At 44.9% G+C, this 26471-nt stretch overlaps 2 protein-coding genes across 8 annotated transcripts in view; one reads left to right on the top strand and one right to left on the bottom strand.

Moving 5' to 3' along the window:
• Nucleotides 1-26471, bottom strand: part of LOC140703761 (uncharacterized) — a 343653-nt gene that overhangs the window by 104394 nt on the left and 212788 nt on the right. The window lies entirely within an intron of this gene.
• Nucleotides 3686-25775, top strand: LOC110071178 (uncharacterized). 7 transcript variants are annotated; one of them, XM_078387930.1, is made up of 7 exons: nt 3686-3813; nt 11873-11985; nt 12528-12666; nt 14856-14943; nt 15303-15374; nt 18089-18197; nt 23562-25775. In XM_078387930.1, the coding sequence occupies exons 6-7, from the start codon at nt 18182-18184 to the stop codon at nt 24680-24682; spliced, it is 1137 nt and encodes a 378-aa protein (XP_078244056.1). In that variant the 5' UTR covers nt 3686-3813; nt 11873-11985; nt 12528-12666; nt 14856-14943; nt 15303-15374; nt 18089-18181; the 3' UTR covers nt 24683-25775. The 7 variants fall into 7 exon arrangements, with proteins under 7 accessions (XP_078244056.1, XP_078244061.1, XP_078244059.1 ...); XM_078387935.1 differs by lacking the exons at nt 14856-14943; nt 15303-15374 and adding an exon at nt 14664-14787; XM_078387929.1 differs by lacking the exons at nt 3686-3813; nt 11873-11985; nt 12528-12666 and adding an exon at nt 13264-13398.

Here is a 26471-nt window from a genome sequence, read left to right as displayed (position 1 = left end):
TGTCTAAGGTGGAAGTTCCAGTGAGGGAAGCAGAAGGTCCATCAAAGGAAAGGAAGGATCCACCGGGTAAAGGAACCTTAGGAGCAGCAGAGCTGCCAGAGAAAAAGAAAAAGGTAGGAGGAGGGAAGAGAAATATATCAGGGTGAGCAATCAAGAAGGGAGACATCGAAAGCTGAAGAAGTAGAAGGGCAAAAGGAGGAGAAGATATTACAGAAGGATGGGAGTGGATATGAATGGAAAATTCGTGGAGCAAACAGCTGGAGAACTTGATGATACCTTACGAAGAGGCAGAAAGGAGTTGGAGGGAAATAAGACCGGAGGAACCCTCCTATTGGGGAGAGAAAGAGGTGAGTGAGTGGGGGAGAAAGATCAGGGAGGAGAGAGGCAAGCTAGCTGAAGAGAGAAAGGGCGAGATGGACCAGTCCCTCAGAGAGGGCTTTTGGCGGGACCCCGGTGGGTCAGTTGTCTTTATTGAAACCCACAGGAACTGCACATCTCCAGATATCTGAGAATACCAAACCCCCGCAGATTCACATTTTGAGAATCCCCGTTTTTCTGCAGTTGTATCAGCAGTGATGAATTGTAGAATCTCCTTGCTTGGGAGGTCTATAGAGTTCTGTAGGATTCATGTGGAGTCAGGTATCCTAATGAAGTTCTGACCTGTAGATATCAAAGACGTCATACAGGGGACAGGCTGTATAAATACAAGGAACGTAGGTGGATCTTTTATAGAAGCAATCATCTTTCTATTTACCCAAAGAGGAAACCTTTGAAATGCAAAAAAATGTGGGAACAGCTTCAGTCTGAGCAGAAATTTAAGGATACATTAAAAAAAACCCACCTGGAAGTAATTCTTTACGTCTGTGGTATGTGTAACGGGTTTAACAGTGGGGCGCATAGGAAATGTTGAAGACCTTGGGGATGGGGAAAATGCCCTCCATATGACCCACCTACAATGGGAGTAAGATTTGAGAAGACCCCAAGGAAATGACAGGCAAGCTCCATGTTTCCTTACATGGCTTAAAGTTGACCGAATAAACAACAGAATCACCCATTAAGAGCAGATAACAACATGGCTGAGAAATCAAAGCGTGAAGTCTGGATTCCCATTTTTATGTGTTTTGTTTTTTTTTTACTATTTCCATCAATGTATTAGAGCTTGCTTATATATTTCTGCTATATTTCTTTGTTTTAAATATTTCCTCCTTAGAAAAGAAACAGGGGTTGCTTACATCATTAAAAGATAATAAGAGCTCTCAAGGGTAACTATACCAATATTTAAAAGGATCAAAGTGGGGTGATTGTCGTCCCTGTGAGCAGCTGATGCCAGCAATCTGGCGGCTGCATTTTGAACCCACAATGTGAGGTTTCTTCACATTGTAGGTTGAAAATGTGATATAGGTGTGTGATCTATATTCTCTTCATTATCCCACCATGAGAAACTCAGGTGTGCATGTCTGAAATTGAAAAACACTTCTTAGCAGCATTTGAGAAGCCCATCTGTTGCCTCCAGCACACTTCTCTTCCCAAAAGCTGATGAGGGCTGCCTGTCCACCTTTCGTTCTATCTCCAAGCTGTGAGAAGGATGAAGCAGCTCAAAATGGGATTCAGACCAGCTCCTCTACATTCTCAGCCCAACACTCTCCCGCATACGGTATTTATAAGGCATTTGTTTTTTTTTAAAAGGGTGCCATCCAAAGGAAAGCCCTAAACCTCCATGAGATATGTGGGAAAGACTTCATTGACGGGTGGAGGAAAACTGGCAAGGACCCAATGAAATCTCAGAGGTGGGTGATCTGTTAAAGAGGAAAATGGCTTGCGATCTTTCCATAGGTCTACTCCAGCTGATGCCAACGGTTGCTGGGATGTGTTCCCTTGTCTCTTAATCCATCATGACACTGCACTGAAATAAGTGTGTGCTAGTAAAGAAATACATTTTTAATGGCTTGTGGGGAAAAGGAAGTTTCACCTTGCCCCCACCCTGAGGGGACCCACATGTTTCTTTCAGGCTCTGTGGAACCACAGCCTGGCAATCCCTTTGCCACTGATCAAGTCCAACCCCCTTTGCCACTGATCAAGTCCAACCTCCTTCTCAATGCAGGAATACAAATCAAAGGATATCTGCTGGTAGCTGTCTAAATTTCTCTTGACTGCCTCCAGCACTGACTATCTCTCAAGGTCATTGGTTCCACTGTCTTACTGCTCTAACAGGACGGATTTCCTGATATTCAACCAAAATCTGTCTTCCTGTATCATGAGCCCATGGTTCCGTATGCTGCACTTTGGGTTGATTGACAACAGGTCCTTCTCCTCCTCTAAATGAAAGCCTTTCAAGTCTTTGAAAAAGCACTATCACATCTACCCTCAGTCTTCTTTTCTCAAGGCTGAACATGCCCAGTTTTTTCAGTCATTTCTCATAGGGCTTAGTTTCTGGTCCCCTAATTATCCCTGTTGCCCTCCTCTGAATTTGTTCCAATTTGTCAGCGACCTTACTGAAGTGAAGTGTCCAGAAGTTGGACAGTCCTCAAGATGAGGTCTAACCAGTGCCAGAATAGAGGGGGAACTAGTGTCTGGAGGATTTGGTGACTATACTTCTATTGAGCCTCGTGGTGCAGTGGTTAAAACGCTGTACTGCAGCTAAAACTGTGCTCATGACCTGGGGTTCAAATCCCAGGTAGCTGGCTCAAGGTTGACTCAGCCTTCTATCCTTCCGAGGTCTGTAAAATGAGTACCCAGCTTGCTGGGGGGGCAATGTGTAGCCTGTATAATTAAATTGTAAACTGCCCGGAGAGTGCTTGTAGCGCTATGGGGCGGTATATAAGTCCAATAAATAAATAAATAAATAAATAAATATTGATCCAGCTTAAAATAGCATTGGCCTTTATTGTAGCCACATCACACTATCGGCGCATGTTCAGTCTGTTATCTACAGAATTCCAAGATCTTTCTTGCTCCTGAAGTATCTCCCATTTTGTAACTGTGTGTTTGGCTTCTTTTTTCTGAGGTGCAATATTTTGCATTTATCCCTGTTGAATTTTTTTGTTGTTGTTTGCAGCCCACCGCTTCAAGTGATACTGCTAGATTATTTTTGAAATTTGTTTCTGGTTTCCAGGGTATTAGCTATTCCACCCAATTGTCTGACATCTGCAGATATGATTAATATTCCCAGCACCTCCTGATTCAGATCATTAATAAAAAATCTTGAAGCCACAGGGTGTTACCTCCTCCCAGTTTGAGAACGATGTGTTAATCACCCTCTGAGTAGGATTCTGTAGCCTGCCAGCTGTTCAATCCAGCCCACACCTAGTTTACTTGCTAGTCAGAACATCATGTGACATTTTAACAAAAGCTTTGGTGAAGTCTACACCATCCCCCCTACAAGCGAGGTTACCCAATCAATGAGATCATATTAGCCTGGCACAATTTGTTCTTGAGAAATTTGTGTTGGTTTCTCATGATGACTGCTTTGTTTTCCAGGTTTTTTTATTGTGGTCACTTTATAATCAGTGGTTGAGAATTCTTCAGCCATTTCCTTCAACACTCTTCGATGCAGTTTAACAAGCTGACATGTGGAACAAATGTAGATTGGTTGGAAACATTCTTGTCTATTGGATATGCCAGTAACCTTTGATTAGACCAACTGTGCTTGAATATTTGGCTTTTGCCAGGATCTCCAGGAGGTTACTCATCAATGGCATGGAGTATGGATCAATTTGAATGACCTGATTCAACTTTCTATAATGAACATAGAACTTCACTTCTGGTTGAACATTTCAAAAAGTACTTTTCTTCACAACTCCCATCACTGGTGATGTAAGTTATAATGGGGGGTAAGTTAGAGTGCTTTGTCATTCCCGTGTCTAACATGGCTTCTATTTCCTGTTCCATGAGCCTGGCACACTGGCCCACAGCTCTCTAAAGGAGCAAACTGAACAGGTGGATGCTCTCCCATTTCTGTAGAACATGTAGTCAGTGAAGTTCGACCTGGCTAACAGGAAAAGAGAGACTGAAATTGATGCAAGAAAAGCTAGCGGCTTTTCCTCTTCAGAGGCTGATGGCTCATCCACTCCTCCTGCCTCTTGAAAAGTAGCCAAAAATCAAGTGACTCTTGCTTTGCCTCTCTCTGAGCCAGTCATGTGAACATTCCATGAACTCTGGCAACATAAGGCTTCAGACCAGTGGTGGGATTCAGCCGGTTCGCACCAGTTCTACCGAACCGATACCTAATGTACTATCGGTTCTGCAGAACCATTTGCTGGCCTGCTGAATTCCACTACTGCTCCCCCTGTTTTCTTTCTGCAGGTTTCTCCCCTCCCCGCCCCCATCCCTTCATTGGTTATTCCCTTTGGTTTAGAGGGATAACCTAGAGCTATGAAAGAGGATAGAGGAGCTCCTCCCTTTTTGGCGTTTCTCTAAACAGGAACCGGAAGCGGTGAGGGCGTGTCCGTTTCTTCCTGTCTCTCTGGTCTCTGGGGGAGATAGGACATAGAACCTGTTGTTAATTTATTTGAATCCCACCACTTCTTCAGACTTTAAGCTGGAAAAATCTCCACCCAGCTGAAGATGCATGGAGTTGCTAGAGAATCAGTAAGATGGGACAAGAGAGTCTGCTGAGGTATGAAGATTCCTTTGCTCAAGGCCTATTTGGTCCTTGTTGGTCAAAGAAGGGATGACGAGGGAGGAAGGGAGAAGGAAGGTGTCTCAGGGGTGCTCCTCTTGTGAAGGGAGGGACAAGGAGGGCATGCTTTAGAAAGCAACTGCAGCAATGGCCAGTCCATGTGGTCAGGGAGGAAGGCTTTCCTTGTCCAGGGTGCTAGCAATCCATGCTACTTTATTGCCTCGGGCAGCCTCTGTGGAATAATGAGGAACATACGTGGAGGGTTTTCTGTGACTTCCCCACACTTCCTTCTGTCCTCTGAGCACTTCACATGCATATCGAGGGGAGGGGGCAGCTTCCTTTCTGCAGACAAAAAGTTCCCCCACCCAATCCTTCTCAATGGGGGAACTGATGGAGACCTTATGGCTTCTGCTCCTGCCCCCCAAAAAGACAGGACTAGAGGGGGAGGCTCTGCTTCGGAGATCAAGCACAAATCCAAGAGAAACCATTGCATCGATTTGCAGAGCCAGATGTTGGACACCTCTCTTTTTCTCTGGGGCTTTGGCTCCACCTGGAGGACAGAGAAACCCCAAGGAAGACTTACCCGTTCTCTGTCTCCAGGCAGAAACACCGGTGTTCTCAGCCCTAAGAGAACGTACAAGTTGGAGAGTCATGAGTGTCAAATTCCCCTCCCCTGAGCATGAGAAAGGAGAGTGACTTGACCCTTTTGCAAGAGGTTGTGTGGCCATCAGGAGGCACACAGAAGACACTAGGCAGAAGGCAAGGGGATATAAAAGGACCAGGGAGGAAACACCCCTTCCTGCCAACACATTGAACTTAAACAGCCATCAAGGATGGGATGAGGGAAGGACTGGGGATCCCATCTTGTGCTTGCACAGAAGAAAGGGCAATAAATCAGAGGTTTTTGAGGTGAGTGGCACATGGAGTGGAACACTCCTTGTCATCTAAGACAGAAACAGTGCCGAGTAAGATGTACTGGGGAGAGTGACAGACTAGGACACTGGTGGCTAGGGTTCGAATCCCCACTTTCCCAATGAAAACTCACTGTGTGTGGGGGGGGTGGAACTTGTAAAGACAGTACAGTGGTGCCCTGCATAGCGAGGTTAATCCGTTCCGGATTAACTGTCGCTGTGGGGAAACATCGCTATACGGAATGGAAAAACCCATTAGAACGCATTAAACGTTCCAATGGGGCCCAAACTCACCGTTCAGTGAAGTTTCCCCATCCGGCCGCCATTTTCGCGCCCTCGGTAAGTGAGGGCAGGGCACAAAAACGGTGCCTGTGGCCATTTTGGGCTTCCGGTGGCCATTTTGGAACCGCCGAACAGCTGTTTTTAAAAAATTGCTATGTGAAAATCGGTAAGCGAAACGTGTACCGATCGTCGCTAAGCGATTTTCGTCCATTCAAAACATCTGTATGCGATCGCATTAGCAATCGCAAAATCTGCATCGCTATGCGGATTCATCGTTAAACGGTGCACTCCTTATGTGAGGCACCACTGTATTTCAATATCTCCCTTACCTTGAAAGCCTTTTTACAGTTATATATGTCAGCTCTGACTTCATGGCACCTGCTTGTGGGAAACCTCTGCTTAAAGGTTGTAGCTGCATTCTGTTCCAGTGACGTGCATACACTCCTGGCAGGAAGTGGCATCCGCCAGCAGGCGGGATAACCCTTTGTGACATCCACCCTCGTGCCCCTTGCTTGACCTTCAAGCCTCTGAGCACACGAAGGCAGACACTCTCCTTTTACATTTGCTGCCACCAGGTGATATCTAAGTCACCATTACTTCAGAAAGATCCAGGTCCGCACTTCAAGTTCCTTTAAATAAAACTTCCGTTTATTGATTACATAGATTGATTCATTGATATCTTCATTAGCTAATCACTCCTCAGAATTTCCCAAACTACACCCTCTATTACTCTGTCTGGTTTTTCTCTGCTGCCTGACTCTTACATTTCTCTAACTGACTTAAAACTTAATCTCCCACTCTGACCCTCTGACTCCGCCTCTTATAGTATCTCCCTCGGCTCCGCCTCACAGCAATATGAATATTCATAAACCATTACATTACCATAACAAACATGGACCATTACATAATTTAACATGAACCATAGATCTAATAAATGGAGAACGCTACACCCTTATTCTGCCCTTTTGCTTAGAAGTAGAACATAAGATCAAAGAGTTATTTCAGCCAATCCTGGTTACGGATTAGGTAACTAGTACTCTATCTGAATTCAAACAACATACTATGTAATCATGCTAAGTAAATCAAAGAGCTCTCAGTACATAGGCTCTGCTGGTTCAGACATCCCTGCTGTGGACTCCTTTGTTCTAAGGCAATTAGCCTTCCTTTGTTCTGTGATCACCCACATCTGGCGCCTGAACAGGGACTTCAGTATTGCCTGAAGCAATCAAAACAGCTCACCTCACCTGGCAAGGGCTGCAGATGCATCCTCACATCCTTTTTGGATCTTGGTGAGTATTATTAGTTAAAAATGGGAAACACTCTTACACCATTTCAGAAACAACATAAGAAAGACTTGATGTATTTGCTTCATAGAGAAGATCACCGTGATGTATCTGGTCCAATAGAGGATTTGCTGAAGGAAATAGGTACTTTTTGTTTTTGGTACAGTCAACCCTCGACTTATGAACTTGTTGAAAAGTTCGTAAGTCAAAGTACCATTTCTGATTGAAATGCATAGGAACGGGATTAATTCGTTCCAGCATTTCAAAAAATACCAAAATAAAAAGAACAAGTCCCACGCAAACACACACACACACACAAACCACAGAAACATAACCTCTCCAGTCCAAACCCACCCTCCAAAACCCACAGAGAATTTTTTAAAAAAAAGGACTTACCAGTCCGAAGCTTGCCGGTGCTCCGCTGCCTCAGTGCGGCTGGGGGCGAGCGGCCAAGTGCCCGGCCAGCTCTAACCTCCAGGTGCTGGGTGAGCGCTGCCTCCAGTCACAGCAGCAGGGGGCTCCAGGGAGGTCTCCGATGGCAGCAGAGAAGCTCCCAAGGCTTCTCCGCCACCTTTGGAGACCTCCCAGGGGTCCCCCACCACGACAATCAGCGCCTTCAGGCTTTCCTGGGGAATAGACTGCGCCTACCAGGGGAAGCCCTCCTGAAGGCTTTTCCCAGTAGGCCCAGTCTACTCCACGGGAAAGCCTGAAGGCGCCGATGGTGGTGGCAGGAAACCCCCAGGAGGTCTCTGATGGTGGTGGAGAAGCCTTGGGAGCTTCCCTGCTGCCATCGGAGACCTCCCTAGGGTCCCCGCCATCGCGATCAGCACCTTTGGAGGTCTTAAAGGGCTTTCCCCCCAACATCGGAGGAAGCAGTTTGAGAGCTCTGAAGGCAAAAAGGCGGGGGGAAAGAGTAGGAAATTCAAATTTCCAGCCATTTCACCCTGCCTTTTTGGCTTCGGAGGTCTCAAACGGTTTCCTCCAATGTCGGGGGAAAGCCCTTAGAGACCTCCGAAGGCACCAACCGCTCCATTGGCATTGACGCGAACAGAGCCTCGTTCGTAGGTCGAGGCTCCATTCGCAAGTCGATGCCAAGTTTTTCCAACAGAGCCATTCGTAAGTCAAAATGTTCATAACTAGGGCTGTTCGTAAGTCGAGGGTTGACTGTATCTGGAAGGGGGCAACTTTAAGCTTCCAGATTGGGATAAAATTGGGAATAAACTTCAAAAAGACCCTGTTGCTCCAGTTAAAGTCCTCCATACATGGCATATTTGCCAGGATGCAATTTCAAAGATCTTTGTTATTTCTTTAGCTAACCTTCCAACAGCCCATCAGATTTTGCCAGTCTGAGCCACCCGATCTCCATGAAAATAGAAACAATCCTCCTTCCTATGCAGCTCCTGCCACTCTTCCAATGGCCCCTTCTCCTCCTCCCCTCCCTCTTCTCCCCGTCCTCGTTCAGCAGTGCAGCAAATGTTATCTGATGTTATGGCCCAAGGAAGCCCGGAGGATGTTGCTGCCGCCCTCCCCCTTATGTCTGTCTGTTCCGTGGTTTGTAACAATCAGCGACATTGTGCTCATGAAAGTCTTCCCCTTGCCATGCTTAAAGAGTTGGAAAAAAAAGTGTAGTTGAAAGCGGTCTCCATAGCAGTTTTACTCTTGGGTTGATTGATGGGTTACGAGGAAATGGAACTTTTATTCCAGCTGATTGGAAAGTCTTGCTTAAAGCAATGCTGTCTCCGGCACAATTTGTACTTTTCATGCAGGAATGGAGAGACGCTGCTGCCATTTTGGACATGGATAATTTACAAAACCATATTGCTGTCTCTGCAGATATGTTAAATGGAGATGGACACTTTGTCACCATAGCACAGCAGATTAGCATCCATAGCAGGGGATTGGCAGAAGTAGCTGACATTGTTAGAGCAGCCTAGTTAAAAATCCCAGACAAAATCCCCTTTAGGGTCTCTTGCTAACGTGTGTCAGGTTCCTACAGAGGACTATATGTCTTTCATTAACAAATTGCAAAGAGCGATTGAACGGCAGAGAATACTGAGGCTGCTGATATTTTGATGAAACGGCTGGCATTTGAAAAGGCTAACATGGAACAATCTGATCTTGGTATTGCCCATCTGGTGAGGTCCATGTGTAGAGTCGCCTGTTGTGTTGTTAGAAAAGTGTGTTGACCAGCTTGTTCTCTTGACAAAACTCTATTAGCCTTTGTCCTGCTTCGTTTTGAACTCCCAAGGCCATAATTACCTGTTGTTCCTTTTATCTCTTGACTCCCTACTTTAGCATTCCAACCCCCTAGAATGAGAATAACATCTTTCTTTGGGGTCAGTTCTAGAAGGTTTTGTAAGTCTTCATAGAATTGGTCTATTTCATCCCCTTCAGCATCGGTGGTTGGTGCATAAACTTGAATTACCATGATGTTGAAAGATCTGCCTTGGATTCGTATTGAAATCATTCTATCATTTTTGAGATTGTATCCCATTACAGCTTTTCCCACTCTTTTGTTGACTATGAAGGCTATTAAATTTCTTCTACGGGATTCTTGCCCAGAATAGTGGATATGATAATTGTCTGAATAGAATTCACCCATTCCCGTCCATTTTAGTTCACTGATGCCCAGGATGTCAATGTTTATTCTTGCCATTTCCTGTCTGACCACATCCAGCTTACCAAGGTTCATAGGTCTTACATTCCATGTTCCTATGCAGTACAGTGGTGCCTCACTTAACGACGATAATCCGTTCCAGGAAAATCGCTGTTAAGCAAAAACATCGTAAAGCCAAAAAAAGCCCATTGAAATGCATTGAAACCTGTTCAATGCGTTCCAGTTGGCTTAAAACTCACAGTCCAGTGAAGATTACCCATTGGGCGGCCATTTTCTTTGCCTGTACAGCAAGGAATCAGTCCCTAAACACAGTGGGGAGCCATTTTATTTACCCGGCGGCCATTTTGAAACCGCCAATCAGCTGTTCTAAAAACATTGTTTTGCGAAGAATCGGTTCCCAACGCAGGGAACCGATCACTGCAAAGCGAAATTTCCCCATTCAGACCATCAATTGCAATTGCGATCACAAAAAGATAATCATTAAGTGGTTTTGTCATGATGCGGGGCAATCATAAAGCGAGGCACCACTGTATTTTTCTTTGCAGCATCAGACTTTCCTTTTACTTCCAGGCACATCTGTAGCTGAGCGTTCTTTTGTCTTTGGCCCAACCATTTCATTAGCTCTGGAGCTACTTGTCCTTGTCCTCCACTCTTCCTCAGTAACATGTTCGACACCTTCCGACCTGAGGGGATCATCTTTCAGCGTCATATATTTTAGCCTTTTGTTTTTTTCCATGCAGTTTTATTGGCAAAGATACTGGACTGGCTTGCCAGGTCCTGCTCCAGGTGGATCGCTTAGATCTCTCCACTATGGCTTGTCCATCTTGGGTGTCCCTGTGCGGCATAGCCCATAGCTTATCTTAAAATTTCAAGCCCCTTCGCCATGACAAGGCAGCAATCCGTGAAGGGGATTTTAAATTTTATATAAAAGGTCTATTTCAATTTTATTAATTTGATGTCACTCCTTAGATTCCTTAGCAGTGTTAGTAACAATTTGAGCTACTTTGGGAGACAGAATTCAAAATAAAGGAAAAAAATAATTTGAGGTGTTTGGATGATTGTTATATATATCATGCTGTAATAAAACACAGAGTAGCGCTAAGCAATAAGTCAGCAGTTTAGAAATTCATGAAATGAAGAAACAGATTTTTAACAGTGTGTGTGTGTTTAGTCGTTTAGTCGTGTCCGACTCTTCGTGACCCCATGGACCAGAGCACGCCAGGCCCTCCTGTCTTCTACTGCCTCCCGGAGTTGTGTCAGGTTCATGTTGGTTGCTTCGCAGACACTGTCCAGCCATCTCATCCTCTGTCGTCCCCTTCTCCTCTTGCCATCACACTTTCCCAACATCAGGGTCTTTTCCAGGGAGTCTTTTCTTCTCATTAGATGGCCAAAGTACTGGAGCCTCAGCTTCAGGATCTGTCCTTCCAGTGAGCACTCAGGGTTGATTTCCTTTAGAACTGATAGGTTTGTTCTCCATGCAGTCCAGGGGATTCTCAAGAGCCTCCTCCAGCACCACAATTCAAAGGCATCAATTCTTCGGCGGTCTGCTTTCTTTATGGTCCAGCTCTCACTTCCATACATCACGACAGGAAAAACCATAGCTTTGACTATTCGGACTTTTGTTGGCAAGGTGATGTCTCTGCTTTTTAAGATGCTGTCAAGGTTTGTCATTGCTTCCCTCCCAAGAAGCAGGCGTCTTTTAATTTCGGGGCTGCTGTCTCCATCTCCAGTGATCATGGAGCCCAAGAAAGTAAAATCTGTCACTGCCTCCATATCTTCCCCTTCTATTTCCCAGGAGGTGATGGGACCAGTGGCCATGATCTTAGTTTTTTTGATGTTGAGTTTCAGACCGTTTTTGGCACTCTCCTCTTTCACCCTCATTACAAGGTTCTTTAGTTCCTCCTCACTTTCTGCCATCAGAGTGGTATCATCTGCATATCGGAGGTTGTTGATATTTCTTCCGGCAATCTTAATTCCGGCTTGGGTTTCTTCCAGTCCAGCCTTCCGCATGATGTATTCTGCATATAAGTTAAATAAGCAGGGTGACAATATACAGCCTTGCCGTACTCCTTTCCCAATTTTGAACCACTCAGTTGTTCCATGACCAGTAAAATGTGAATATTGTGCCAATGTTTTATCTTTTATGCCTCTTATATCTCAGGAGGAAGGTCCGATGAATCCCAAAGGGAACAAACACAATCAGCCCCATCTGAGGCTGAATCCAAGGGGACGCTCAAGGAGGCCATGAAGGATTGAAGGGACAGCCCCTTCCTCGTGAGTACTGGGTCCTTCCCCCCCCCCAACTTGACTCACCCGGGTGTTCTTGGACCACAATTTCCAGAAGCTTTCCCAACCAGCTCTGCTGGCCTGGGTTTGTGGGAAGAGCCATCCGGGAACTCCTGGGTTCCCCAAGGTGGAGAACCACCACCAAGAGAACCGTCAGGGAATCCAAAGGTCATCTAGTCCAACCCCCTTCCCATTGGCAGAAAGAAGCTGCTGCTCCAGCATCCCTGACAGAGTGAGTGTGGAGCAAGGGAGTACTTGCACAGAGGAGGTGCCTTCTCCACCACCGCCTAAGGCTTCACCAAATCTTTCTCCTGGACGGTCACCCTAAACCCTTTGGGTAACAGACCCTTTTTGGAGAAAAGGTATCAGACCACGTTTCATTGGACCGAGTTTCCTGGTTTCATGAAACAGGCTGCAGCAAATACCGATCCACAGTCGTGGGGATACCCAGCCAACCAGAGACCCTGGACTAAGGACACCGACCCTTTCTACAATCGTGTCAAAGCAAGCTTGTTTCCTTTCTTCTGCAGAAGCCTATTGTCCCTTCCTCACGGTCGCTCTCTTTAGACTGGGTCCCCCCTTCCGAGACCAGTTCGAGCCCCTGCCCGGGTCAAGCGCCCCATCAGGTTCCAGACTCCCATCGATCGGGGAAGATTCTCCGTCCTCCAGGTGAGGTTCTCGGGCAAACGAGTCCTGGCAAATGGGCCTCGTCCTGATTAAGTGGGTAAGAAGTCCAGAGGCAAGACCTCAACTGCCATGATCCAACCCCCCCCCCCCCAAAGGTTCATGAGCCAAACAGGACAGGACAGTGCTGGGCTGGTCAGGATCATGAAGGAAAAGATGATCAAGGTTTTGATATTCTAATAGAGTTAGAATTTATTAACAAAAAAAAAGAAGTGCAGTAAAGGCCAAACAGCAGATGTAATTAATGAGGGCAAAGTGAAGTGTCCAGCTGCGCAGGCAAGGAGAGACACACAATCCGGGTGGGTCGGAGAGCCTGAACTCCCTGCTCGTTTGCCTCCTTTTTCTCTCTTCAAATATTTGTGAACAGAGACTCTGGTGACGGGAACTCTTCTGTCTCGTCTGAGTCTTTCCTTCTACCAGACGTGGAAGAACTTGGGCAGCCCGGAGGAAGCTCCCCACTCCGGCCATTTTCCTCTTTGGAGCCTTAAACGCCCTCCCCCCCCTTGTTCCTTCCCTTCCATCTCCCCCCCCCTTTCATGCAGGAGGGGGGAAGGGGAGGAACATAGAGCTACGAAAACGAGGGAAGAGCTCCTCCCCTTGACTCAACCCGGAAGTGGGGATCGCCGCGCCTGCCTCTTCCCCTTCGGCCCAAGAAAGGCGCCTGGAGGAGAGAAGCGGGGCTTTTGGGGCGCCTCCCGGATCGGGACCTGGACGGAGGTGGGCGCCGGAGGGGGGGCAAATCGGAGGTGGGAGTGGGGGTGAGATTTGCAGGGGGGGCAAAATGGCCAGCTCCCCATTAGTCTTGGGGGGGCGGCTTCTCCGGGCATTGCTGGAGGTGCCCGGTTGTGGTTTGCTCTGCTCGACCTTCGTGCAAGGCAGTTTTTTCCTCTGGGTCTCCTCCGGAGGGAGGGTTATTCAAAGGGGAAAGAGGATCTCTCTGGCCCAGATCCCACCCTCACAGGCAGGGAGACCAAACCTAGGACTTCATCGCGTGCGTGTGTGTTTGTGTATGTGTGTGTCGGGAGGGGGAAATAAGGAGACCCTGCCTTCCCTTGAATCCTGCGAGGAGCATCTGGTGGATGGAAACAAAGGAACGGGAGAGAAAGTAACTTGCCTCCCATCTCTCTCACCCCCCCCCCGCCTCCCTTTAATGACCTAGAACAACCCCCTCCCTCCCTTAAAAGGGCAAAGTCGCAGGTGGGGCTGGAGAGGAAAGGGGGTTTCGCTGGGGGGGCAGGCGGGAGGTGGAGGACTTGGGGGGGTGGCCAGGAGAAATGGGGTTTGCGAGGGAGGGGGGTCCTCCCTAGACCTTCCTTCTGAGGAGGAACATCTGCCAGACCTCTTGCTCTTTTGCACACACTCTGTGTTTGTTTCTCTCTCTCTCTCTCTCTCTCTCTCTCTCTCTCTCTCTCTCTCTCTCTCTCTCTGTTTCTCTCACACACAAACACACACACAAACTCTGTGTGTGTCTGTGTGTGTCTGTGTGTGTGTGTGTGGTGTGTGTGTATGTGTGGTCCTTGTGAACACAGACCCTCTTTTTCTGAACGGCAAGCAGGAGAGAAGCAGGAGAGAGAAGGTGGTGGATTTTCCTCCCTGGGATCTTTCATAGCGGAGGCTGGAAAGCAGATTTCCCCAGGAAGCGTCTCCTGGTGGATGTTCTTCCCATAGGGGCAAAACTGTTCTGGTCTTTGGGTCCTGAAGGCACAATTCAGGGCCATCGGCTGTGCAAAAGACCTGCCCCTCGCTCCTCCTTCCTAGGGATTCGCAATCTTGCCTCCAATTCATGGCTCTCCATGGGGTGGAGCCAAAGGGCTTTGGAAAGAGGCCGAAGAGCTTTGGTCATGGAGGGCAGGAGGAAAGACCGGAAGGCAACCCAGCCTCTCCTTCTGGGGCATTCCCTCTCCCAGCAGGTCTTTTGCAGAGTGAATGGCTCTGAAGGGTTCATTCCCCACCAGGTGATCATGAAATGCTTTCTTTTACAGCGGGGGGAACCAACACCAAGACCCCCCACCCTCAGTTGCCTCCCTTCCAAACCCCTGTGAGGCTGGCAGTGAGCTCAAAGGGAAGAGCGAAGCCTAAGCAAGATTCAGGGTTGGAAGACAGCAGGTGGGAAAAGTCCGAGATTTGCTTTATCCATGAAGTCTCCAGGCTGATCTTTTTTTCTTTTCTCCTAGGAAGAGGTGAGACTGATCTGATTTATTTTTGCTTTTTTTGGGACCAAAAACCAATAACTGTATCCCAGACCCCCCCAACATTTGCAAGGTACGTGAGATTTCAAGAGGCGGCTTAAGTAGCCTGGCACACACACTCTCTCCTCTCAGTTTCCCCGGCCCAGCAGGGATTTGAATCTAAGTCTCCTGGTTTCCAGTCTGGTACTCCATCCACTACACCACACTTCTTCTTTGAAGATGTGCAAAGTGGTGGTGTTTAGTTTTCTTTGCATTTTATTTAGGTATGTGTTGTTGTTGTTTTTTTAAAAAAAAAAACATGTGAATCCTGCTCACCCCAAACCCCATGCTCACCAAGGGCAGGTCCTGTTGATAAGAGTCAAACTTTGGTCATCCTGATTTGGGGTTTGTGGAGTTCCCTTTCAAGCCTCCTTTCTTGTTCTCCTTTAACAGACAATCCAGACTCTGGATTTTGCTTTGCACCATCAACCTTTACTTATGACTGTTGGGATAATTGATTAACAGGTAACAACACTTCTGTTGCCACCTTCTCCTTCAATGTCATGCCCCAGATTGGTCCACAGACAGAATTGGCTGTCGTAATTCTCTTTATGCGTGGCTTCCCTTGAGGCTGACACCAACAGGGTCAGCATCTCCTCAGTCCCCCTCCGGTCGTCTCCTCTCGGAAGTCATTTCCACACCACCGTGTGAGGGAAGGTTCTTCCATTCCGCATTCTCTCTTTTCTCCTTTCCTGTTTGCGACCGCTCTTCCCTTCTCTTTCAGCTCCATCCTCTACTCTTCCATTTACCCCAGCAGAAAGGTTTCCTGGCTGAACAATGGTTCCTTCCCCTTTCTACCTCTTCTCTTGGCATCATCATCCTCTCCCACATAGGAATCCACGGGTTCTCCATTCAGAAACATTCCCACCCTTCTTGCAGTACCTTACTCTTTTCATCTCTACTGTCCTGGCCTCCACTTCTCTTTCTCTCTCTCTCTCTCCTTCTTGCTTCTCATCTCCTTCCTTTTCTCTTCCCTTAATGCTGCACAAAAAGGGGGCATTTCCCCTTTTCCTCTTTGTCCCATTTTCCCTCTTTACTGGGTTCAGCATCTTCCACTTTCTTTGGGTGGAGGGTAGTACAGTTATGGGCCAAATCCTGTTTGGTCTCTGGCAAGGGATCAGGCAAGACATGAACAGCTGAACCAACATCCAATTTTATTGAGAATAAAAGCAGAGAAGACCCCGAAAATACAGTACAAAGATATTTTATAGCATAACATACAAGGTTAAAGGTAAAGGTTCCCCTTGACATTTTTGTCCAGTTGTGTTCGACTCTAGGGGGCGGTGCTCATCCCCGTTTCCAAGCCATAGAGCCAGCATTTGTCCGAAGACAATCTTCCGTGGTCACATGGCCAGTGCGACTTAGACACGGAACGCTGTTACCTTCCCACCGAGGTGGTCCCTATTAATCTACTTGCATTTGCATGCTTTCGAACTGCTAGGTTGGCGGGAGCTGGGACAAGTGACGAGCGCTCACTCTGTTGCGTGGATTCGATCTTACGACTGCTTGGTCTTCTGACCCTGCAGGACAGGCTTCTGCGGTTTAGCCCGCAGCGCCACCACGTCCCTACAAGAGACCAGAAAAACTATACACTAATACAGGTTACATTCTTCTACCCTTTTTTCCCAATAATAAGACCTACCCTGAAAATAAGCCCTAGTATGATTTTTCAGGATGCTCGTAATATAAGACCTACTCCCAAAATAAGCCTCATTTAAGTGAAACCCCACCCTCCACCCTTGTGCAGCAACCAAAAGAAGACGACATGACTGTATTTGCATAAATGTAGATTGTTGTACTTGGAAAAAAAAACATCCCCTGAAAATAAGCCCTAATAACATCAAATGTGGGTCTGATGGCAATATATTTTAATTGCATTTTAATTATTTTGCCTTTTTATTTTGCCTTTTTATTGTATTTTAAATGCTGTAAGCCACCCAGAGACCTTCGGGTAGTGTGGGCGGCATATAAGATAAATAAATAAATAAATAAATAAATAAATAAATAAATAAATAAATAAATAAATAAATAAATAAATAAATAAATAAATAAATAAATAAATAAATAAATAATGCAGTTTTTTTGGAGCGAAAATTAATATAAGACCCTGTCTTATTTTCAGGGAAATACGGTAGTTAATTCTGAAAGTTTTTCTGCTTCTAAAACTGTGTTTGTGCATATCCAGGTATAAGTATCCTTTTGTCCCTTTTTATCTCATGGGGCTCTTGTGAATCTCTGCTTTCCCCTTTTCTGATCCTGAAGAATGAACTGAAGATGTCCCTTCTTTCTGCCTTGGGGAACTTTGGAAAGGCAAAAGCAAATGAAAGATCTGATTATTAATCTCAATGAGTGCAGGGCTCTTTAATCCATGGATTGACCTCCAGGTTGCCTTGACAAACTCCCACAAGCTGGCTGGTAGATCTCCTCCATGTGGGACAAGCAAGGGAGTGCTTCCAAATTAAGGAATTAAAAATGATGTAAGAAAGGGAGGGGAACATTTCCAAGATGTTCTGGACTTTATTTCCAAGCCTGAAACAGATATCAGCTGATGGGAGGTTGGCAGGGCTATACCTGGGTGTGTGTGTGTGTCCCTGAGTTATATATTTATATATTTGATTTATATGCTGCCCATCTGGCAGCCAAGGCCACTCAGGCCGTTTACAACAAAAAGCATAAAACAACAAAGTAACAAAATAGCCAATAACAACATCAATCAATAGATCAGACCTGTTGAAATACACAGACTCCCTTCGTTCTTGTCCGATTTGCTTTTTGCACGACTATGGAAGGACCCTATCTTTAGGTTGCAATCCTAATCTACTTTCCTGGAAGTAAGTCCGTCTGAGCATCTTGAAAGGGATTACCCAGCATTTCTAGTTACTGATGTAAAAAATGAAATAAAATAAAACACCCTGATATCCCTCTGGAAAATGAAGCAAAGGATGGAAGTAAATAAGTGGCCCATCGGTCCACCCTGCCCTCAAAGAATGTAGCAACTCCTTTTCCTTTAATTTTTCATTTTTAAAAAAACTGAAGACCGGATGTGTAGAAAATACATCCATGTCTCTCTTCAGAAAAGGTATCACACATCAGGTTCTTCTCCCTTGTGTTCAATGTTGAGGGATGTCAAAGCATGAGAACGGCACAGTTCAAGCCCTCTTCTGTCTTTTCCTCCATAGGCATCGCGGTGGCATCAAAGGCCTAACCCATATCATCTATTCTTTGGGGTATAGTGGAAACCTGCAGCCCCTGACGGCAGACCCTGTAAAGAGATGCTGAAGGCAGCAGGTAAGACGGCCGTGATCACCGCAGTGTCATTGGTGAGAATCTCGAAACGTAATTCTGAAAGGGAAACGGAGAGACTTCCAGACATCTTTCAGTTCCCAGACTTCTCGTTCAGCAACAAGGGTGTTATCTTGGGAAGAGATGTTTGGGTGTCGCAGAATGTCCATTTCTTCAAACACCGTCTTCCCAGATTTCAAAATTGGTTCCCACTCTCACTGCATGTGAAAATAAGTAACTATAACATGACCACATCTCCAAGACAATATGCAGCCGTTAGAATCCATAATATTTAATTTTTCGTAGTGTCAAATACCTTCTCCATATCATTGTATAAATGTTTGCTTTTATTCCCACAGATGTGGTTTATCAAATTCTCTTTTTTTTTCTTTTTTCCTTTTTAATATGTAGTACTTATTTCCCTGGCCATCTCTGCTTCCTATCCTGTTTTCAGAAGTTCCTGATGATACTCTACCCATCACAGCATCTTATAAATTCTACATCCCATCTCTTTCAAGGACCCGTCCTTTCTCTTCTCCCTCCAAATAATAAGTTATGCAGATTTTGTCAGGTCCCTGTATTGACCACTAACTACTCTTTACCCATTCTCGAATCCAATAGGCTAGCTGCATCACATTCATCCACTTTTAATCTTCCTTTCTAACACTGTCTTCCCCCCCCTTGATATTCATTTTTGCTAATCAATCGTTTAATTCAAATATTTCTTTCCTCTTTAATAAGTTTTGAGAAATTCCTTTATAATTTTCTGAAAAATTCACTACAGTTCTTGGGGGAGACTAAAAGAATAAGGATTTTTTTAAAAAGAATAGAAAAAAATTGATCTTTAGTACAGTTTTCATTTTACATGAGCCAATTCTACCATGATTTATTTTTAATTTATAATTTCAACTTATCAAATTGTGGTTTTCAGAAATCTTTAAATTTTTAGTAATTTATTCCTAAATATTTTTCTCCCTATTCTCTAATTAAACAACATCATCTCATATTTATTCCTGTTATATTATCCTTTTCCCCTCTGATTATAACTACTGCTGGTAATAGTGATCTCTCCTTAAGATGAATCTAGAGGAATTTATCCCAAACCTTTTTAAGTTGTGACCCACTTTTATAATTGTTACATTTACATCAAAAGAGTTTTTAATGGAGTAATGAGATCACAAGAAAAACTTTCCAGAATAGAATTCTACCTAATATTTTGAAGGCTGTAAATCTGCCTCTACCAAATAAAACTGGAGGAGGTTTTTCAGGCTGTTTGGCCATGTTCTGGAGGTTTTTCTTCCTGACGTTTCATCACTCTCTGTGCCCTGTATCTTCAGAGGATAGGACTAGAACTCTGTGTTCTGGTGTAGTGTTTGGGATTGTTGAGTATTTTTAGCAGTGGGATTAGATTTTTGTTCTTTTTGGGAGATTCAGCAATTCCTGTGATCAAGGTGTTTTGTTATGGGTGTATTATTGTGACAAGGATTGGAGATAATCTTTCACAGTGATTAATGGGTGTTGTTGACTAGTCTTTTGTGTGCAGGGGTCACTGATCCTTGCAACTGGGTAGAGTTCATTGACCTTTTTGCAGGCTGTATTTTTCAGTGCTAGGAGTCAGGCTTTGTTGAGTTTTAGACTTCCTTCTTTTTTGATGAAGCTGTGCTGGTGTTTGTGGATTTCAATGGCTTCCCTGTGAAGTCTAACATAATGATTGTTGGTGGTGTCCAGTACTTCTGTGTTTTGAAATAGGATTTTATGTCCAGCTTGTTTCAGGCCATGTTCAGCTACTGCCAATTTTTCTGGTTGTTTTAATCTTCAGTGTCTTTCATGTTCTTTGATTCTGGTCTTGATACTGTGTTTTGTGATCCCAATATATACCTGGTCACAACTGCAAGATATCTGATATATTCCTGCATTGGTGATGGGGTCCCTTCTGTCCTTTGCTGACCATAACATTTGTTGTATTTTTGTGGTGGGCCTGAATACTATTTGTAGGTTGCGTTTTTTCAAAAGTTTCCCCATGCTGTCCGTGACCCCATTGATGTATGGCAGAAATACTTTATTTGTGGGGTGTTTTTCCTCTTCAGTTTGGTGTTGTTTTCTTGGTTTGATGGCTCTTTTGATTTCATTCTTGGAATAGCCATTCGCCTGTAGGGCCCAATTCAGATGGTTGAGTTTGGTGCTGAGAAATTGAGCTTCAAAGTTCCGATTCGCATGGTCTATCAGTGTTTTGATTATTTATTAATTATTTACAAGATTCTTTTTAGCTGTGCCATTAACAGTGGCCTCTGGGTGGCGTACAACAATAATAAAATTTTAAAAACATTAAAATAGGCAATATTATAATAATAATATCTTATACGTATTAAAGACAATCATTAAAACATTAATATTAATAAGCTCTGCTGCTCGTATGGCCAGCTAAGGAGTACTGTTTAATTAAAATGCTGGCTAAACAGAGAGGTCTTTGCCTGGCACCGAAAAGCCAAAAGTGTTGGAGTCAGGCGGATCTCTATAGGGAGGGCTTTCCAAAGTTGGGGGGCAACAGCCGAGAAGGCCCTATTTCAGCATGCCATTCCCCTCACCTCTTTCAGGGATGGCACCTTCAGAAGGGCCTCCTGGCCTGATCTTAGAGGACAGGCAGGCTCATATGGAAGAAGGCAGTCCTTTAGGTAACCAGGTCCTAAGCCGTTTAGGGCTTTATATGTCAGAGCAAGCACTTTGAATTGGGCCTGAGCAGCAACTGGCAGCCAGTGCAAATTTTTCAGAACCGGCGTGATATGAGTCCGTGCAGTGGCACCACTTACCAGCTGCGCAGCCCGGTTCTGTGCCAGTTGCAGTCGCCGGACCATCTTCAAAGACTGCCCCATGTATAATGCACTGCAGTACTCCAGTCTGGTTGTTACCAGTGCATGTGTGACTGTTGCCAGGCTCCGCTCATCCAGGTAAGGGTGAAGTTGATATATTCTCTGCAGCTGTAAGAAGGCACCCCTGGACACCGAGTCCACCTGGGCTTCCAAGGTCAGACTGGGGTCAAGGAGCACCCCCATGCTGCAGACCCTGTCCTTTAGGGAGAGTGTAATCCCATCTAAGGCAGGGAAATGGCCCTTTAACCTATCTGGTGGGGCACCTACCAGCAGCACTTCTGACTTGTTGAGATTGAGTCTCAGTTTATTGACCCTCATCCAGACCATTATCGAGTCCAGGCACGAATTCAGAATGGTGACTGCCACACCTGGATTGGTAGAGAATGAGAGGTAGAGCTGGGTGTCGTCAGCATATTGCTGACTCCTCAGCCCAAACCTCCTAACAATCTCCCCCAGATTGATGTAGATATTGAAGAGCATGGGGGACAGTATAGAACCCTGAGGAACCCCATGATGCAACCGCCATGGATCAGAGCTACTGTCCCCCAGCACCATCTTCTGGACTCGATCAGCCAGGTAGGAGCAGTACCACTGTAAAACAGTGCCTCCGATTCCCATCCCATCCAGTCTGTCCAGAAGGACACCATGGTCGATGGTTTGGAAAGCCACTGAGAGATCCAGGAGAATCAACAGGGATGCATTGCCCCTGTCTTTCTCCCGGCAAAGGTTATCAAACAGGGCGACCAAGGCAGTCTCCATCCCATAACCCATCCTGAAACCCAAATGCAATGGATCTAGATAATCCGTTTCATCCAGGAGAGCCTGGAGCTGCTCAGCCACCACACGTTCCAGCACCTTGCCCAGAAAAGGGAGGATCGCTACTGGCCGGAAGTTGATCACTAGACCTGGCTCCAGATTAGGTTTTTTTAGGACTGGTTGAATCACTGCCTCCTTTAACTGAGCAGGGCCCACTCTCTCTCTTGACGAGGAGTTGATGACATTCAGGATCCAGGTGTGAACTCCCCTGGCAGATTCCTTTATTAGCCATGATGGGCAAGGGTCGAGTTGCATAGTGGTGACACGAACTGATCTAAGCACCCTGTGCACATCCTCGGGTCGTAACAACTGGAACTCATCCAATAAATGATGACATGTGGACACAACCATAGGCTCTGCATCAACAGTGGAGTCCAACTCTTTGCAAATCTGAGCAATTTTTCCCTCAAAGTGTGTAACAAATTCATTACAGTGAACCACTGAGCAGTCCGGGACCTCCACTGAACCATTAGGCTGAAGAAGGTGGCATTTTTGTGTAGGTACCAGTCTGTGTAGGTGTGGGTTTCTCAGTAGATGTTGTGTCCCAATAGGAGGTCAGGTTTCTGTATGACCATGACATCTAAGAAAGTGAGTTGTCCCTCTATTTCTTTTTCCATGCTTTTTCCTCCGGAAGATGGTATATGGCTGATTCCATGTTGGCAATGATGTCTTCCACTGGAATTTTCCTGGGTGTGACTGCAAGGTTTCCTGCTTTCGCTAAGACTGAGGATTCTTCTGGGGAGAGTTGGCATTCAGATAGGTTGATGATGATGTGTGAGGTGTCTAGTGTAGGTTTCGGTTGATTGTTTGGCATTTGTTGTATTTCTGTTTTTGTCTGGCTGTGTGGCCCACCATTTCTTTTTCCATCTTTCTGTAGGAGAGGATATCGATCTTGTCCCAATCATGACTTTTTTTTTTTGCTTTTTGGCTGATATTGATGTGTAGGAACAGTAGTTCTTTGTCTGTGGGGTTCAGTTTTTTGCAGGTTGTGTGGATTCTTCCCAGTAGGAAAGCATGTTCCAAGCGGTCATAGATGTGGCTAGCCTGTGGGGAAACGAAGGTCCTTTTTGTCCTGAGGAAGGCTGGTATTGTTTTTGTGTCTCTGCAGCATAGTAGCAATGTTAAGGAACATGGTAGGCGTGCTCTTTTGCTTCAGAGTCTGTTCAGTCTCTGGGTCTGACCATTCCCTCCCCATAGAGGTGTTCAGTATGTTCTTGAACTGAAAAGGAAAAACGGGCCCCCACAAAGAAAAAAAGCAAAAAGCAAAAGAAATTTAATTAAGTATTTCTGCCATATGTCATAGCCACAGATGGCAGCCACAGAGACTGGTGAAAAGTTAGGAAGAAAAACCTCCAGAACACAGCCAAACAGCCCAGAAAACCTACAACAACCATTGGATCCCAGGCATGAAAGCCTTCAAGAACACATTTAATGTACTTTGTTTGCTGTGGAAATGATCTTCACTTCATGATTCCTCCCCCCAAAAGATAAGTCCAGAGAAGTGCCCCTCCCCACTCAAGCACAAAAGAATACATTGTCCTCCAGCCTCACCCCCACGGTTCCCCTATCTCAGCTTTTTGTCTGTCTTGCTTCCTCCTCCATGATTCAGGCAGAGCCCGACTGCATCTCTCCTTGTCCCTGCAGATTTCTGAAGTGTTTGTTTCTCTTCTCTTTTATAATCTACCAGATGATGAACAGGAGGAGAAGAATAACCCAGAGACACCCAGGGCATCCTGGGCAGGAACTCATAAACAAGCAGGAATTGAAAACACCAGTGAGCAGAAATGGACATCACATCAAATAACCCACACAGGGGAGAAACCATATAAATGCATGGAATGTGGGAAGAGCTTCAGTGGGAGTGGTAACCTTAGTTCACATCAAAGAACTCACACTGGGGAGAAACCGTATTCATGTATGGAATGTGGGAAGAGCTTCCATCGGAGTGATTCCCTTAGTTCACATCAAAGAACTCATACTGGGGAGAAACCGTATACATGTATGGAATGTGGGAAGAGCTTTAATCGGAGTGATGCCCTTAGTTCACATCGGAGAACTCACACAGGGGAGAAACCATATAATTGCACAGAATGTGGAAAGACCTTTAGTCAGAGTGGTTACCTTGGGTTACATCAAAGAATTCACACAGGGGAGAAACCGTATCCATGTATGGAATGTGGAAAGAGCTTCAAAGGGAGTGATACCCTTAGTTCTCATCAAAGAACTCACACGGGAGAGAAACCATATAAATGCATGGAATGTGGAAAGACTTTTAGTCAGAGTGGTCACCTAAGCTCACATAAAAGAACCCACACAGGGGAGAAACCGTATCCATGTATGCAATGTGGGAAGAGCTTCAATCGGAGTGATAATCTTAATTCACATCAAAAAATTCACACTGGGGAGATACGATATAAATGCATGGAATGTGGAAAGACCTTTAGTCAGAGTGGTTCCCTTAGGTCACATCAAAAAACACACACAGGGGAGAAACCGTATCCATGTATGGAATGTGGGAAGAGTTTCTATCGGACTAATACCCTTAGTTTACATCAAAGAACCCACACAGGGGAGAAACCATATCGATGTACGGAATGTGGAAAGAGCTTCAATCGGAGTGGTAACCTTAGTTCACATCAACGAACCCATACAGGAGAGAAACCATATAAATGCATGGAATGTGGAAAGATTTTCAGTCACAGCAGTAGCCTCAATAGACATCAAAGAACCCACACAGGAGAGAAACTGTATTTATGTACGGAATCTGGGAAGAGCTTCAGTGACAGCACTAGCCTTGGTTTACATTAACGAATTTATGGAGGAGATTAATCATATAAATGCACAGAATGTGGAAAAAGCTTCAGTTAGAGCGGTGGCCTGATTTCACATAAAATAACCCACACGGGAAAAACTACATAAATGCATATTATGTAGAAAGAGCTTCAGTCCACCAATAGCCTTAGGTGACAGGAAAGAATTCACACTGGGGAGAAAGCAAAGAAATGTGTCGAATGTAGAAAAAGCTTTAGTAGGAGCACGTATCTTTGTTCATTTCTTCTTACATTGGGAAGAAATGATAATACATGGAATGTGGAAAGCTTGAATTAGATGAATAGCTTTAGTTCTCATTAAAACAGATGGCGGAGAAAGTAGAAATTCACGGAATGTTGATTGAGCTTCAGTCAAAGAGATAATCTTAGTAGTGTGAATAATTTAAAAAAACTTCAAGTGTTGCAGACTTGTTGATCTAAAACTGAAAAGTGCTTTTAAAAAGATGTTTCAGATTTGCATTAAAAGTGAAAGCTTTTAGAAAAATTGCATCTGGAGATATAGTTTACATTTTAGCCCTTGTTTTGGTACAAAAGCTATTGGTGAGTTAATAACGCATAAGTAGCTTGTTCAGTTTTGTGCTGGTTTCCACTGGAAAGGGTAAGCAACAAAATGGTGACATAATGTGAAACCGAGAGAAAAGAGAAAAACTGAAGTGCATTTTGAAGTGACACTTGTGATGTTTTACTTACAATGTTAATTAACAGATAAAAAGTACAGTAGATGTGGAAACTTTTGTTAAACAAATGAGAATAAGAAAATATTGTATGATGGAAGCTTTTACAGAATAGTGTAAAGAAGAAAAAGATGGATGTTCTAATGAAAGAAAAGGAAATAATAAAGAGAAAATATATCATTGTTTTATACTTGCATCTTTTTAACAAGGTGCAAGGATGTATTTTAAGTAAGCCTACAGGTTTTGGATAACTGTATGGCTTTTAGAGTTGAAGATCTGTACATACAGTTGTTTCCTCACACCTGTAAGACTGTCTTTCATATTTTTTGGATTTATTATATTTAAGTATGGAATATAGAAATTATGTAAATAAAAGAACTTGGAAAGAATTAACAAGTTTTGGAACTGCCTGGAATCATTGCCACAATGAAAAGATTTCTTGTGAGATACCCAGATGAGCTTTGAACACCTTGTAGCTGATTGTGTGCGAGCGAAGGTCGGGCTGTACCCATCCCTAATGGCGTGCCGTCCTTTCCTGAGGAAAGGAGCGAGAAGCCTATAAAGCCCAAGAGGCAGAACATATGAGCCATCAGAGAAGTCAAAACTCCATGGGTAGAATAGAATCAAAGATTGAGAACTGATGGGAGAGTCTGGAAATAAAGAGCTTGGGGCGTCTAAGGTGGAAGCTCCAGTGGGGGAAGCAGAAGGTCTATCAAAGGAAAGGAAGGCACCACCATGTGAGGGAACATTAAGAGCAGCAGAGTTGCAGGAGAATTCTTGGAATTGTCCTAGTTCACAAGCTAAATATGAGCCAACAGTGTGATGTGGCTACAAAAAAAAGGCAGATAATATTTTAGGCTGTATTAATAGAAATATAGTTTCCAAATCCCGTGAGGTGCTAGTCCCCCTCTATTCAGCACTGGTTAGTCGTCACCTGGAGTACTGTGTCCAGTTCTGGACACCACACTTCAAGAAGGATGCTAACAAATTGGAACAAGTTCAGAGGAGGGCAACAAGGATGATCAGGGGGCTGGAAACCAAGCCTCAGGAGGAAAGGCTGAAAGAATTGGGCATGTTTAGCCTTGAGAAAAG

Source organism: Pogona vitticeps, chromosome 2 (assembly GCF_051106095.1).
Source record: "Pogona vitticeps strain Pit_001003342236 chromosome 2, PviZW2.1, whole genome shotgun sequence".
NCBI lineage: Eukaryota > Metazoa > Chordata > Lepidosauria > Squamata > Agamidae > Pogona > Pogona vitticeps.
The sequence above is the reverse complement of the archived record's forward strand: the minus strand, read 5'-3'. Positions and strand labels throughout refer to the sequence as shown.